The sequence below is a fragment of the Apus apus genome, chromosome 16, assembly GCF_020740795.1.
Source record: "Apus apus isolate bApuApu2 chromosome 16, bApuApu2.pri.cur, whole genome shotgun sequence".
Classification (NCBI taxonomy): domain Eukaryota; kingdom Metazoa; phylum Chordata; class Aves; order Apodiformes; family Apodidae; genus Apus; species Apus apus.
Window position 1 is genome coordinate 9,763,467 of NC_067297.1, and position 15,764 is coordinate 9,779,230.

General features: G+C 38.3%; 1 protein-coding gene across 2 annotated transcripts in view; it reads left to right on the forward strand.

Annotated features, from left to right (window-relative positions):
- Positions 1-2,583: 2,583 nt before the first annotated feature.
- LOC127391527 (transmembrane protein 132D-like) overlaps positions 2,584-15,764 on the forward strand; it is a 231,411-nt gene continuing 218,230 nt past the window's right edge. Inside the window, exon 1 of one of the 2 annotated variants that reach the window (XM_051634371.1) lies at positions 2,584-2,918. In XM_051634371.1, the coding sequence (XP_051490331.1) occupies positions 2,804-2,918 (115 nt within the window). In that variant the 5' untranslated portion in view covers positions 2,584-2,803. The remainder of the gene's footprint in view (positions 2,919-15,764) is intronic. The other variant, XM_051634373.1, reaches the window with a different exon arrangement.

Genomic DNA, 15,764 nt, shown 5'->3' on the forward strand with positions numbered 1-15,764 from the left:
AATTGGTTAGTGACCTTTCAGAGTAACTTTTAAAAACATTAAGGAAAAAAAATTGCATAGATTATTTTTTTTCTCTTTCACAAGACCAACTATCAAAATTCATCTGTTCAGTGAGTAGCATTGTTCTGCATCTGGATAAAGATTCTAGATTCTCTAGCTTCCATTGTTTTGCTGGAATATTAAATAAGTGCTAAGTGAGCTGTTTCAACAGTGATGTAGCAAAATATGAAAAGAAGGAAAAGAACCCAATCTTGCAAATATATAATGACTGGCAATAAAACTCCCTCTCACTCTGCAATTCCCCTCTCACTCTGCTTCTGCTGTTCTTTCAGTCTAGTTAACTCTGTATGACTGGAAGGCACTCGTGTGTACAAATCATCTCCAAGTGCTGCAAAAATATATAAAGCAAAAGCCAGATATTGACCATAGAGTCGGAAACTGTAAAGTAGAGAGAAGAGTATGTTGGTGGGTTTTTAAATTTTATTCCAATATATATTTGGTTGTTTGTGTGTTTTTTTTCCTTCTGAAAAAACTCCTCACACCCATGTCTGGAGAGAAAATTCTTCCTCTGCACCTTCATACTTTAAGTTGCATTATGCTGCCATATTTCATCTTGCTATTCAAGCTGGATGCTGACTTTCTTCTCCAGAAGATGATTGTTTTGTCTTGGATAAAGAGTACTATTTTATAATTTTTCCTGTGTTGGACAACACCAAGTTTTGGCCACAACATAGAAATAACATTTTAAAAATCTTTCAGACAGTGGATATTCAGAGATGTTACATTTGTTTCAGATATAATGCCAGTTCTAGAGGTGTGTTTCATTTTGGGTCTGGGGAACCACTCTGGGATTGGTAATACTTCTAAAATTGGTATGATCTTCTAAGTTGAATTCACATCACAAAAAATACAGCCTTTTCTCATTGCGTGGTTGATCATTTATTTCTCAGGATTGGCAAACAAAGTGTATAGATTCAAAGTTTGTTTTTACAGGTCTGTGTTAAAACTTCAGCGTTGTGGATGTTAAAAGAAAGTTTTTATTGCTTCCAGACAGGTACTCCATGAAGGAAAAGAATGACTATAAATTCTTGCTGTGGCTATTTAATATTTTTTTGGGGGTGGGGGGAGGCTGTGTGTGGCACACAGCAGTTTGCTGCCATTTCATCTGTCCATGATTATATAAGTCTCATCAAGTTTGACCAAAGGCCTGGGTCATTACATTGATACCCTTGTAAAGGAAAACCTGATGTTGGTTATTTTTCCTCTTTTGAACAATATTTAGATAAAATGTGGATATTTTTCCTGCCGTTCTTGCAGTATGTATGAAGTACCTTACTCCACAGTCTTCTCATTATTTCCCTATCCCGGCTGCCCCACACTTCGTTTGGCTCACGACTGTTTCAGCGGCTTGGGGAGAGCTGAATACATGATACGTTTGGCTGAGGGAAGGAGCCAAATTCCAACCACGTGCAGCAGGGCAGACATGCCGAAGCGGCCGGCTTGCTCTGTCGCTTCTGGCAGCCGGAGGGATGCGGTTTGTTTGGGTGAAGGGAGAAGCGAGGCTTGTGCCTGTCCCGGGGCCGGCCTGGGCTCGCCGGCTGCAGCTCCCCGCTCAGCACCGCGGAGCTGGATTGTCTTTCCGCTTGAAGCAGGGTTCGGGGGGGCTGGCTGTGACACCCCGGCACGGAGCAGTTGCGTTCCCCGGAGCCTGGAGCTGCCAGGGATGCTTCTTTCTGTCCGAAGCCGCGGATCCATCTCTCCCTTCGCCTGCCGAGAGGGAGCCCGGCCGGGCAGCAGCTCCCTGGCGCGCCGGGCAGCGGCGATGCTCGCCTTCTACCGCGCCTTCTCCGCGCCCAGCAGCTGCCAGGCCAGGCAGCCCCGCCCTGCTCCGCCCTGCTCCGCGCCCCGCTGCCCGGGGATTGGGGCTGCCGGGCTGCCTGGAGCGGGGCGGGGCTTGGGTCGTGTGCTTATTTATTTATTTGTTTCCCTCCTGTTTTTGTTATCTTACGCCACAACTCCCGGCTTAAATCTCTGTCTCTCTGTAAATAGCAACCGCGGCAGGCGTAGGATGGGCCGGGGCCGCAGGAGGCGGGCAGGCGGGGGGGCCGGGGCCGGCGCCCGGGTACGGTCTGAAGCCGAGCAGCACCCGCTGGAGCGGCAGGTCCCCGCCGGCCCCGAGAGCAGTAAGCACAGCTGTGGCAATGACCTTCTGGAGGGAGCCGCGCTCGCCCCCTGCTCCTCTTGCTGAGAGTCAAACAAGTCAATGAGGAAACTGAGAACTCATAAAAATAAAATTAAAAAAAGTGCGCAACAACAAAGCCCCTGCTCCGTGTCTGGATGACTTCTGGGCTGATCAGCATCACCTAAAGACAAACTTTGGTGACGCCCGGGGAGCGGACGTGCTTTTCCACCGCGATGCGGGCACTGGCTTTGTGAAGCGCAGCCCGGGTCTCCGCCCGAGGAGGCGGGGGGGGCGCGGAGCGGAGCCCCGCAGCCCCTGCCCAGCGCGCCCGACCCTGCGGGCTCGGGGCTGTTCTGGGGTAGGGGCTGCTTGCCTGCCTCGGGTGACTGAGGCTCGGGACTGGGATTTTAATCATAACTGTTTCCTATTTATTTATTGAGAGGAGCGGGTTTTTCTTTCACAGCATCATCTGTTTTGAAGAAAGGAGGGAGGAAAGGGGAGGGTTAAAGCTAAAGAAGTAAGTCCTCTCTCTGAAGCAAATGCCTTTTGCGTTCTCCAGATGACCTTTTCTGAAAATGCAACCTCTCCAGCTGACCGATTTTTATTTTGACTACAAAGTGTATGAAACTGAGCCCTAACTTCTCCACAAACCCTAGGATGTGCACTTCCGGGATTAGAAATATGGGGCATCTGTTGTCACCTCTCCTCTTGAGCCTGGCAGCAGTTTTTTCCAAAGGTAAGGCTCAGTCTCTTCTGTCTGTTTCACTGCATCTTGTTTCTTGTTTATTTTGCATACACAGCTCCTGTCTGTTGAATGTTGATACCCACAATTCATGACTGAAAGACAAGAGGGGAGTCAAGTGCTTGTAAAAAACAAAAATTTCTTGATGGGAAATCCAGAGTGGTAGGATTTTTTTTTTTCTTGATTGACTGTGACAGTCTGCCCATTTAATAGGTCATTTGTTATCTGCCTACTGTACTTTTGACTATGTAGTATATGCTGGTGATGAGCTGAGCAAGTATTCAAACAGCTTTGGACTGTGAAGGGTTTGTTATCTGGAAATCTGAAGTCTTCAGGGGTACAAGCTATTGGAGCCAGCTGCCCCAGCATTATCTTCTATGTAATTTTTCAAACTATAAATCCTGTATCTCGGACTGGCTGGCAGTGTTTTACTGGAGAAGAGAAGTACGTGCCTGCTGAAACGTTTAAAACCTGTGATGAGAGCCTGAACCAGGTGTCTGATATTCTGCATGCTGAACAGACTTGGAATGTCCTGACAGCATGACTTCACACAACTCAGTGATATCTTCTTGTTGCCCTCAAGTGTGTGTACAGTAAGAACTAGAAAACCAGCATATAGAAAATACACACATTTTTTAATGTATTTAAACCCTCCTTTGAACTTAGTTTTAATTGATGATTTCAGCCAAAAGGTGAACGCATTTTTGCAGTACTTAATTTAGATAATGCTGAGCACTTCTGTGGAATGTAAATTAGGAGAAATACAAATTTCTACTGAGATGTTGTGCATCAACAGCTATGTTTTGGCAGGAAAACAAAATTAAAGTTTGCACGTGGTTAGTTAGAGAGGAATAATCTATCTGTGATTTTGTAAACATATGGTTTAAGAGTTCTGCTTATAAACATCAATATTTTAAAAAGGTATTAGTTATTTTTAAAACCTCTCTACACCTTCAGGTATCAGCACTCTTCTAAGTGTATTATTTTTACTGATTACTTTGTATCCAGAACTGAACTTACTGACAGAAGGCAAAACACACAGCTACGTATTTCTGTGGTGGTTCCCTGTATCAAATTTACTTCTCCTTTTTTCCTTAGAACAGTTTTAGAATGAAAGGAACAAAATTATGAGTCTCCTCAAATGTTACCTAAATGCAGTGCCTACATAAGTACAGTTTTAAAGTTGCAATTGGAAATGCATTAGCAGCAGGAATGGGAAGTCTGAGTCTTTTCAGAAGATTGCTTCATTCTCATTGCACACCAGTAGCTTTTGATTTCCCAGCTAGGTTGTAAATAATGTATTTTATTATAAGCAATATCAGTACTTTGGATAGGCTAACAATGCAGTAAGAATATTAACTTTCCTACCTCCTATTTTCTTGCGTGTTTCAGTTTGCAGCTTTAACGCTGCATTACCATAATATTTGGCTGAGATTGCAGTTTATTCCAAGATAGAGTATGTGGCATTTCAGTCCTATAGAGTACAGGGGTTTTTTTATTGCCAAATCAGCAATTATAACATCCATCTATTATTGTTAAATGTTATTTGCATCTCCTTTGAAAGACAAACATAGAAAATTTGACTTGGAAAGTATATTTCTAAGGTTTTTTTGTGGTGTGTTTTTTTTGTTTGTTTGGGTTTTTTTTGTTTGTTTTTTTAAAAAGTTATAAAAACTGAAAAGTGATGTTTTTATCTGTATTGTGATTGTGAAGTCTCATTAAATCTGATGTCTTGAGACCAGACACACAGGATATCATTATAATTTCTGGTATTGTCTGTGCTATTTGTTTTGCACTTCAAATATCCAATATACTACTGTGTGTGATTGCTGGGACTCTGCTGTTTATTAATACAGATATGTATCTTTATTGTAATTGTCTATTTCCATAGTGGCTATAGATTCCAATTGTACTGCTGTGCCTTAGTGCACTCTGAAAAGACTAGAGTGTTCCAGAGATTTACAGTATAAACTTTATAATGTAAAAGGTTGATTCCCATCTTCCCCTGTAAGAAGGTGAAAAACAAAAAATTAATCTGACTTAGTTACTTCTGCAGGGCATGTTTCTTTGATGTCTTTCTGTTGCTAATGGAAAAACTCTCTCATTCATGACATGATGACAAAGTTTTCTTAAAGAGATAAAAAAAAAAAAAATCTTTTAACATGCAACAGCAATCAGTTGTCTATTGTGTGTAGGTCTGTTGCTGATTACTCAGAACCATGGCAACACACCTTTTTACTGCACAGTTTCCAAGTCTTTCGGGTAATAATATTGAAGACTTGAGAATACTACTGTGGTTTTGCTCTGCTTTTTATATGGTAAATGCAGAAAATAACTCCAGCCTGAGGAATGAAAAGTTGTTTTCAATAAAGAGCTTCATGTTCTTATCAGAACAATTTGTCACTGATGATATAATCCATGTATTTTAATATACTGTGAGTCTAAGTATATATGTGTGTGTATATACATACATAGACAAAGGACAGAGATTATAAACCTATGTAACTAGTTATGGCAGCAGTTCCGTTTGACAACTCTATCTTCAACCTGGAGTTTTCTTGAGTCAGGTCTAGGGAGCCATTGCTTGCCAGCTGGGCAATTTGCCATTTGGCATCAATTATGAAAAAAATATTCTTCAGAAATCTTCAATGTAAAGATAACTAAGCCTAGCTGATCTTAATGAGAACAGACTATTCCAACAGGCACAATTATGTGGGCATTTTGTTGCCTTGTTTAAGGGGCTTACTTCTCATTAGCTTCATTGGAGTAGAATAAAAAATTAACAATGTACTTGAGTACCAGGTTCCATGCTTGGCTTAACTCTACAAGGAACTGAACATCTCCAGTAAGATACTGAACAATTTTAGGATATATATTGTTAAGACTGAGGAGTCCTTTATGTGTGATGAATGTTGATTGTCAGATAAAAAACCTGATTTAATTAATTTAAAATTTCAGGACTAACTTGACAAAACAAGTGAATATTTTAGTTACTTTTTCTATCTGCATTCTGCTGAGAGTTCTGTGTTTTCTGTCATTCTGGGCTGAAATCTTACCACAAGTTACTTTCTAATGAGATCTCAGGCCACAAAGGTGATGTTTTGATTTTCTTTTTCTCTCTGTTTTTATAAGTGCAGAGGCTTGGCTACTGTATTTAGGCAGTATTACCTTGAACACCCAAGAGTGTTCCACATAGACTGGAAATGTGGATAGTACATTTGCAGTGATGCCAATCTTCTATCATGGGAAAGTGTGTGTGTGTAAATCTCCCAGAAACCAAACCCCCAAACATTTAGTTTTGGTTACATTTCTAGGAGAGAAGTGTCTGGATATTTGGATTTAAATTCTCTTCCCTTTGGAATTATCCATGTTAGAGTATTCTTTGAATTCTCTTGATCTCTGTATCTTATATCTTGATTATCTGAATCTTATATTCTAATTTTTTTTGTCTCATTATAGACAAACTATATTTTTGGCTTTCTTTATGCAATTTTACTGATTCCATAATGATGCTTAACATCAGACCATGTAATTCTGTCCACATTATTAAAATGCTTCACTGATGATTTCAGTGGATTATGCCTTTGGTAATTGTAGTTGTATAGGAAGCTGCTTTCCTTCACTTTAATCTTGCTTGTGCATCCACTGCCTTCAGTGGGAGTAGTGGTGTACAAAGAACTGCTAAACTGAGCTTGTTAGTTGTGTTCCATCTTCCAGAAGGCTCTTAGCCATCTCTGAAGATCTTTCAGTGCAGATCTTCCACTGCCATTGAAGTGCACTGTGGCCATAAGTTAAGTAGGAGCATTGAAGGTGAAAAGCTGAGTGCAATAGCTTGTGTTTTCCGCACTACTTATGCTGGAGTTCATTACTCTAGAATGCTAGTAGTGTATTAGTAATGGAAAATATCGCTGTTTATGGGGTTAACATTTACAATTACTTTATTTAAGTGTGTATATATATATATTTAAGATATATATTCTTTTCCTCTCCTTCTTGGTGGTGTCTAGATAGGGGACACATTCTTACGTGTGGACAGACTCATCATAGACACCTGTTGCTCTAGCTGTGCAATTGATATGTATAGAACATTTATTGTATGCTCATTTCAGATAACCACTACTTAGATGACCATAAATTACAGATGTGATCAGTAAGAGTTTCTCTTGTAAATTTTACCTGTGTGCAGAACCCCAAAAGTTTTCTTAAAAATGTGAAATAAAGGAAATCTTTCTAGCTTCAGGTTCAAGCTGTGTTCCCATAAAACCAAAGGCTTTTTTGCTTTGTCCCAGCTGCATTGAATTTACAGTAATTTGAGACATTATACAATGGAAGGGGAAACTAAGGTGCACTTTTCTGTTCTTAGTATGTTTCTTCCTTTGTGTACTTCTGGGAGAAGCCCCATTCTGTTTATATTTCTTTCAATAAAGATAATAAATTCAGACTAAACAAAAAAGTCTACAGCTAGACCCATGTTTTATTTGTCAGCTGCAAAACTGGCTTAATGTGGTTTGGTTTCTAGTATTTCCCTCTATTGTTCTCACTTCTTATTTCTGTCTTTTATTAGTTCCATAGGACTGGTGGGCTATGTGACACCAAGCAATGTTTTATATATCAATAAAAGCAGCTTTATTCAATAAAGATCAGTTTTATTTAATAAAAGAGAGAATAAAAACTTAATCTGATTTTTCATGCTGGATTCACATTGAATCAACCTCCTGAGGTTGTTGTGAATGCCAAGTCTAGTGGCAGTCTGTTATGGGTCCTAAGATACATAAACATGACTCCAGACAGATTGATTGCAGAGAAGCTGAGACACAGCTGAAATTCATTGGAGGCTTGGTTTAGAAAGTGTTACATTAAATTACTTGATTTTCACCAGTCTTTGTAATATTGCTTGCTGCATTATTAATGGCAGTTCAAAATGAAGTGGATTTCAAATAGTTCAGAGGCATTTAGATAACACTAATTATGAGCAGATTTAAAGTACATATTTGAGGATGTTAGGCTACTTCACCTTCCTCCGTGGGGGGAAAATTAACTGGAGAATGAGGATTGGCTTCTTCATTTTCTTGATTTCTTCTTTTATTGAATAGACTTAATTCCAGTTAAGGTGTTAGTCTGGCCCCCAGAGAGCTAATAGATTGAAAATCTTAATCTAAATCTTAGAGGTACAGCCTATGTAGTATCTATGCAAGCTTTCACTTTCTTCTTCAGTTGTGTGACTTACACTTGACATAGAGGATGAAATAACTTCCTGTGATATAAGATGTTATATCCATCTATTGATCCACAATGGGTGTGATCCAGAGCCCATTACAGACAGTATATGGGGTTTCATTGCCTTGAGTAGACTTTAATTCAGAGTGTAGACAGTTTTCTGGAGTGGTATTTTTCAGCCTGTGGCCCACACACCAGTGGTGATTCATAGAACATCTGAGCAGTGTTGTAAAACCAGTGCCAGAAACCTTATGCAGGCAAGCTAGAAAAAAAAACAAGGGGAGGAAACAGAAGTAACAAGGATGCTTTCAGAGAGCATCCCAATTTGTGTTTGGATGTAAATAAACCCCTTTGTGACAATACTCTGTAAGATGGTCTGGATTTATTTCAAAAAGTTAAATTGATCTTGTCCTTAAAAGGGTTGAGAAAAAACACTGTAGTAAGACTAACTGTAGTAATTTAAAGTATTTCTCTAAGCTGTTTGGTTCTCAGATACAATCTGATGGTGTGAGTGTTTCTAATGCACTGCAGCATAGGCTCACTTAAATCAACATTGAGTAGTGGTTCAGTGAAGCAATGTAGGAGTTGTCTGCCAGTCACTGAGTGGCATCTGCACTGTAGGGTCAATTAACTTCCAAAGATGCTTCCGCTGTACTCACAGAGGATGTTTGTTTGTTCTAACACCCTCAGTCTTGTGGGTTTTTGTTTGTTTATTGGTGTGTGTGTTTGGGTTTTTTTCCCATTAAGTTTTCCAGAAAAGTTTCTGGAGAGAATCTGCTGTGTTTCAGATGATTGTTTCCCTGAAGGTTGATCAGCAAAACGAACACGTTTTTTCTTATACAGATAGTGTAGAAATGGCCAGTAGTGAATGCATCTATGTTGTTGGCACGTTTCCCCAGATTTGCCAAACACAAGGCCTCTTCCCTCCTCCTGCAGTCACCTCACCTTCTCACAGGCCCATCTAGCTGTTTTTAAAGTTACTTGCAATTGATTAGTTTTCTTAGTTATTTGGGTTCTTATTTGTAAATACTTTTGTCACAGTGCTGTATAAGATGTTTCAGGTAAAGTGTTTCAGAAATTTGCTGTGGTAATGGTTAGTAACTATTTTCCAGCCTTAATTTATTCAACTTTATACTAATTTTCTTCTCTGCTAATGGTGTGTTTTAATCTTAATAGCTCTTCTCCTTAGTGGAACACGCAGGGCCTCATTAGTTTGCAGGTTTGCAGCTAAAGCAAGCAAAATAATACCACATGTGAAAATGGCCATGTAAACTGTAAAACATGAGAGAGGGGAAGGATATTGAATAACAGATCCTATAAAAAAGGCAAAATAAATGAGTTGGTTAGTTATGTGGAAAAAATAGCAGGGATAATAATAATGAGTGCACCAAGTAGGATTGTGGGAAGATGTCCACACGTTCTTGATTCATGGTGTAAACAACATTATGGGATAGACTAAAAAGCAACAGGAGAAATGTCTTCTCTGGCTGGACCAGGATGCTCTACAGCATTTATTTGCTTTCTAGGTAGGCAGACTATTGCAGATGTCTACATATTCATACAGATGAGGCCACCTGTCTTGATATCTAAAAAATCCCCCAAGTCAGAGTTTAGTCTCAAGTAATGCTAAATTATTTCAGAATGTTGAATCCTTTTTGCCTTCAATATCTCTTTTTATTAATATTTTTTAAAGTGTACTTTTATGTCTTCAGTATGCGTTGTGCAGATTCATTGTAAGAGAGGAGGAATCCAAAGGTGACATAGATTAACTAGCCGGTAGTGTCTCTGAATATCAATCCTATCCATAATATAGGAAAGGAAACAATACCACCTAGTCGTAAATTCACTTACTTATCAAAGATCCTAGATTAGTATATAATTGTATCCTCCATTTTTTACTCAGCTGTGGTGACTCATTCCATTTGTCTTCAAGAAAACAGTAGTGATTTACTTGTGTCTACAACTGAAATATCTGTATATATCATTCAAAGTTCTGCATCTTTCTGTCTTAATGTAATCAGTCTTGCCTGGTTAATTTCATTTTGGTATTACACATTGGGTAGTTGGTTTTCTTGTCTATGCATGGCAAATTCCTTCATTGCTCTTAGCAATGCAGAGTGTATTGTCATATTTTCCTGGTATGAAGGAGGTCTTGATGTTGTTTCCATGGATTGTGTTTTGAGCAACTGTTGAAGGAACTAGTAGGTTCTGACAAAACTTCCCAGTGTAATAAATATGTAAAACCATCATGTATCAGCAGTTACCCTTCTGTCATCTGTAGCTCATTTTTAGAAATAAAAGTAGGATCTAGTTTACTCAAGTTCACAAGCCTGTACCTCTTGAGATGAAGGATATTTTTGTGGTCAACAATATGAAACTTGGGACAGATTTGAGCAATCCTGACTGCCCAACAGAGGAGAGGTGCATACACACTCTAACTTTATTACCATGCTCTTACACTTTAAGCAGCGTATGTTGACTGCTTCTAGAGTTTTCAGTAATCTGTCCTTTTTACACTAATTTGCACCATGTCTATTCTGTTTAGGATCTGTTTAACTCAGAGTTTGGGGCTTTGTTAGGGGTTAGGCTCCCCTACAGAATTAGACTCAAAAACACTAAAAAAACTGCCTACCTTCTGGAGAAGAGAATGGAAAAGGAACATATGCAAAAGGAGTGTCTCCTAATCCATTAGTGTGCTAGTGTATATCCCATTCATGACTGTTTGAAACTTGTCACTTTCTAGACTTTAGTGGCATAGCTGCTATCTCCAGACATGCCTAATGAGTTTCTTTGTACCCATTCTTACAAATCCTGCTGAAATGCCAACTGTTTAGAAATGCAGTAAATCAAGGTGTGGAAAGATGATGATCCAAAACTTAGTGACCACTTTTCACAGTCTGAGTTGTGATATCTCACTTAATGAATGAGTATCTAACACCTTCAATGAATAACAAAACCAAGATTGTTTTTTAAAGCTTGATATAATGCTCTCCATAGGTCTTCCCTTGTTTACTCAGGGTTTATCAGTTAAGGTTCTCTTATTCCATATCCTTTTCCATAACATTGGGCAAACAGTTGTAAGACTATCATGACTTTAGCTGTGCTCTGCTCTCTCTTTTGTGGTTGACTGTGTCCCCTGCAGCAGTTGTCTGATAAGAGATGATTTCTTGCATACCAAACACTTGTGCACAGTCGGATTCTGTTATATACTTCTGACTCTTTGACACCACCTGCCCAGTAAAGTGATTTTAATGGGTTTCCACTGAGCCAGCCTGTACTACAGCCCTGACAGCATGCTTTGTATTTTTTAAAATAAACAAAATCTCTTCAGAAAAGCTATCCATGAACATTGGCTTCTCCAGTGAAATTGGGGATTACATACTGTTTAATATTTTCCAGAGGCAGAAATACCTCCATTTGATAGCCTTAAAAATAGGAAAATGACTGATGGCTTGGAATGGTCTTCTAATAGAACTAGTGTGTGTGTGGGTTGTTTCATTGTTTGTTTTTTTTAATGACCTTAAAAAGCATTATTTCCTGTTCCATTTGTTAGTCAGGTCTTATCCTTTTACAGAAATGCAATCATTTTACCTTGTTGGAGTTCTCTTCATGAAAACTAGAGAATGTAGTGGTTCATGATGGGGATTTAGGAATCAAAGTACCCAATGGCTTTCTGTAATCTTTGGAAAATCACTGTTCTCTGCTTTCCCTTTTAAACTGTCTTGTCTACTCAGAATGCATATTGTTCAGAGCAGGATCTGTTTTATTTGCTGTTTATGTAGCATCAGCCCCTCCTTGCAGATGAGAATATACATTTTACCACAGTAAAATAATTAATTACTAGTGGCTGAGTTAGAAATTAGATTGTGACATTCTGATTATCCTAATTGCTGGAAAACAAGAACAACTCAGAGGCATGTAAAAATACAAGAGTAGGGTAAGGGAAAAAATATATAATGTAAGCATCTGTGTGCTTAAAAATTCGAAGAGCTTAAGTAGATCCCATCTAATGATGTTACAATTAATAAGCTGTCTAAACCTTTTCAAACAGCAAAACAATAAAGGGAACTTAAAAAGCTGCTTATAAAAGATGTCATAAAGATGGTTTTGTGCTTTTTTTCCTATTATAATACATGTCACTAAACTATTAAAGAAGCCCACCAGATCTTGAATATCTATATTAATAATGCAACAAACCATTTAGAATGAAAAAAATGGAGTTTTTGACAGATGGTACAATTATTAGAAATATTTCATTCTCTGTGCCTTCAAGTCTTTGGGCTTTATTGTAAACTCCTTCATGTTAGTAAATTGCAAGCATAGTGGGTAGAGATTATAATGAGATGGACTGGTGAAAAACTGTGGGTCAGACTTTTCTGTTATTGGTGGGACATGAAAATTGAAACAGTCAAAACAAATGGCTTCTTCTGAACTTCTGACTTCATAAGAAGACAAAGAGAATCAAACACAATCCAATTCTTTAATCTTTAAGTATTTTTTCTAAATTACATGGAGTTTGACCCCCACTTGCGATGAAGTTTTCCATCTGAACAGTGGGTTTAATTTGCCTCTTCTAGGACTTATCCTGGTTTGTAGATCTGGGTAGTGAGCTAGTACAAGATATCTGAACCTCCATTTCTAGCTGTCCATTTACTCAAGAATAAATGTTGCTGAGGTCCCCAAGAAAAATTATCTTCCGTGCTACTGTGGCATTTTGAATGAATAGATCATGAGGCCAAGGCAGCTTTTCAGAATATTCTGTGATGTGCAAGGCCTTCATATAAAAGAGTGAGTCACAACAGTGATTAGCTTTGGAACCTTTTGTGCAATAAAGACATTTAGCTTTTTTTACTCTGTGGAATAATCTCATGGTGGTGCCATTTGTGAGAAAATTGGCTAGAACTCTCCTTTGCAGAAGAAACAAATGGTTCCATCATCATTTAATAAACAGCCAACAGCATAGATGTGCACATTAATTTTCAAATTATATTAATCTTTTCCATTTGTAGATTTCTTTTTTTACATTTTCTGGTTAGTTTTGTTGAAAGATTGTGGACTATCTTAGCAATACTACCTCCAAGTGCAGGTTCCCTTGATGTTCTCATGTGTGCATCCTGGTAGATTTCTTTGGACTTGCTGTCTTTTGAGTTTTTTGAGGTTCAGAATTCAGACTGAATTAAATGGATCCAATTTCATGTTAGAAAAAATATAAAGCAAATATCACTGTGAATTCCCATGTGAATCAAAACAGTATTTCCCAAATTTTACAGCAGGCTGATATTTTGAATGGTATTTCAGTATTCCTTTCTCTTTGCTTCTGTTAATGTTTCATTTGTGTGATGGCTGCTGCTGTTATCTTTTCTTTCCCCTTTGTCCTATCATAACTTTGGATATTGCTGTAAGTGTTCCCTACTGTTTCTACTGAAGTAGTTTCAAATACATATATCAGCATCAGCTGTGTCTTTTCTTGCATTTTTATTTGGGCTCTTTATCTGAGTAGCAATAGATCAGAGTAATGGTACAATAATCACTGAAGTATTTGTTTGGTTGTTTTCTATTTCTATGCAGTCATATGCTCCTTTCATCTACTCTTATCAGAATTATGCATGTGGTTTGGATAAGACTGAAAAAAGGTAAATGCTTGTAAGAGGAGAATACTATATATAACAGACATTTGTTAAGGTATTTATAGTCTTGATGTTTAGAATGTCTTTGTATACATTATATGTTCTCATCAAATAAATAAATTGCATCAATAATAAAGAGGATGGTTCACAAAGAGATTCTTGCCAGCTGTTTTCTTTCAGCAGCTTCAGAGAAGAACGGTGGATTTGGCAGCATATTTGCCATGCTAACAAATCTGGGCTTTGGAAGTCTAAATAAGGAACAGTGAATTCAAACCTGAAGATCCCTCACAGAGATGTCCTGATAGTAACTGCCTTTAGGTGCAGGGAGGAGCATTCACAGACTTCAGATGATTTTAGCCATTGCAGCAAGTCATAGGATAATCTCTCATGTAATTAGCTATGTCAAACCTTAAGTCTTTATGGCCTACAACTTCTGCTTGGAGGGTGTTGAGAGACAGTAAAGACCAATGGATGAAGAAGAATTCCCCAAAAAAGGCAAAGAGAACATTACAGGATGTTATTCGATGTAACAGGACTTTTCTAGTGTTTCAGTTCATATTGTGTAGTGCTAAAGCCCATCATTTTTTTGCTAATAAGTACATTCTCATTTGTGTTTTCCTCCTGAGAATAACAGCTATTCTAGTCTTCACAACTGGTGACACTGCACCATTTCTTCAACTTCTTGGGTATGGTCTTTGGCTTGTTACAGATGTTTTCTGCCAGTTTCATCAATTTGTCAGAGAAGCTATATATTTTCACACTTGTTTTATCTTCTGACAGTCAGGCACTATCAAAATCTCATTTGGAGCCTATGGAATTCTTGTAGCAGCTTCAGCTATGTTTTATGCTCCTTTGACATCTGTCCTAGGAATAGCTCATCTATTCATTCTGGTCTAAATACGACTGGTCCTTTGCAAATGCTGCTTTCTGAAACCTCTTCATTTCCATCTCCAATGACTGAATAACTGTTTCTATTACTCAGTAAGTTAATTCCTCCATAGTTCTTGCGCTTTCGCTTGTCTCCTTAATCGTAGGTCAGTGCCGTTACTGTTTTCCTTCCAATTGCAAGCCCAAATGTTGTTTTCAGGACTGAGATGAGCAGAAAGGATCATGGATGACAAAAGCCCAAATAACCTTAGATTTCTGAGATGACTTTGAACTTGTATTACTGACTTGTAGAAGTTATCAGAAAATAATTGCAAACATAGGCTGGGAGCCCAAAAAATTAAGATTGAGGGCAAACAAGAAGTAGTTTGTGGAAGCTGGAAGACAAGAAGAAGAAATTAAGATCAAGCTCTGTTCTGTTCCATGCTACTAACCTGCAGAGTAAGAACAGATAGTGAAGAATGAGACTGTGAAGACTGCATAATAAAGAAAATCCAAGTATCTTCTTCCTGTGCTCTGTGACCTGCTTCAGGCAGATGTATGTGCACAGACAATGCCAGTCACCAGAATGGTCTCAGGAGATCTAATACCTTCAGTATCTCTCACACAAGCTTATTACATACAAATAATTTTCCTGGAATAAATGAATCTTAATTTTGACTATGGTAAATTCAAGTAACAAATAGGCAAGATAGATTTTTTTTTTTTTTGCTTGTTTTAATAATAATGTCAGTGGTTCAAAGTGGTTTGTACTTAATTTCACCACCTGAATGGGAAAAGAAAATAACAGATTCTCAGTTACTTCTTTATATTCAGTGGTTGAAAAGAGTTGCTTTTGTTTTTGCAGTAAAATAGCTTCTCATTCATGCAAGCTTCTTAATTCTCACATATTTTTCCAGAAGTTAGGGGATTTTTATCAGCATTATTTTATTTGCCTAATGGAAACTCTCACAAATGCCCTCAGTGTGCTTCCTTCACCTGCTGGCAAGAGATGATACTGAAAAGTTTGTTACCTTCTCAATTGAAGCAGATTTCACAGCTCTCACAATAGAACCTGTCTTCTGCCCCAGACAGGTAGTTATCAAATGTGCTGGTAACAAAATTGATGTGT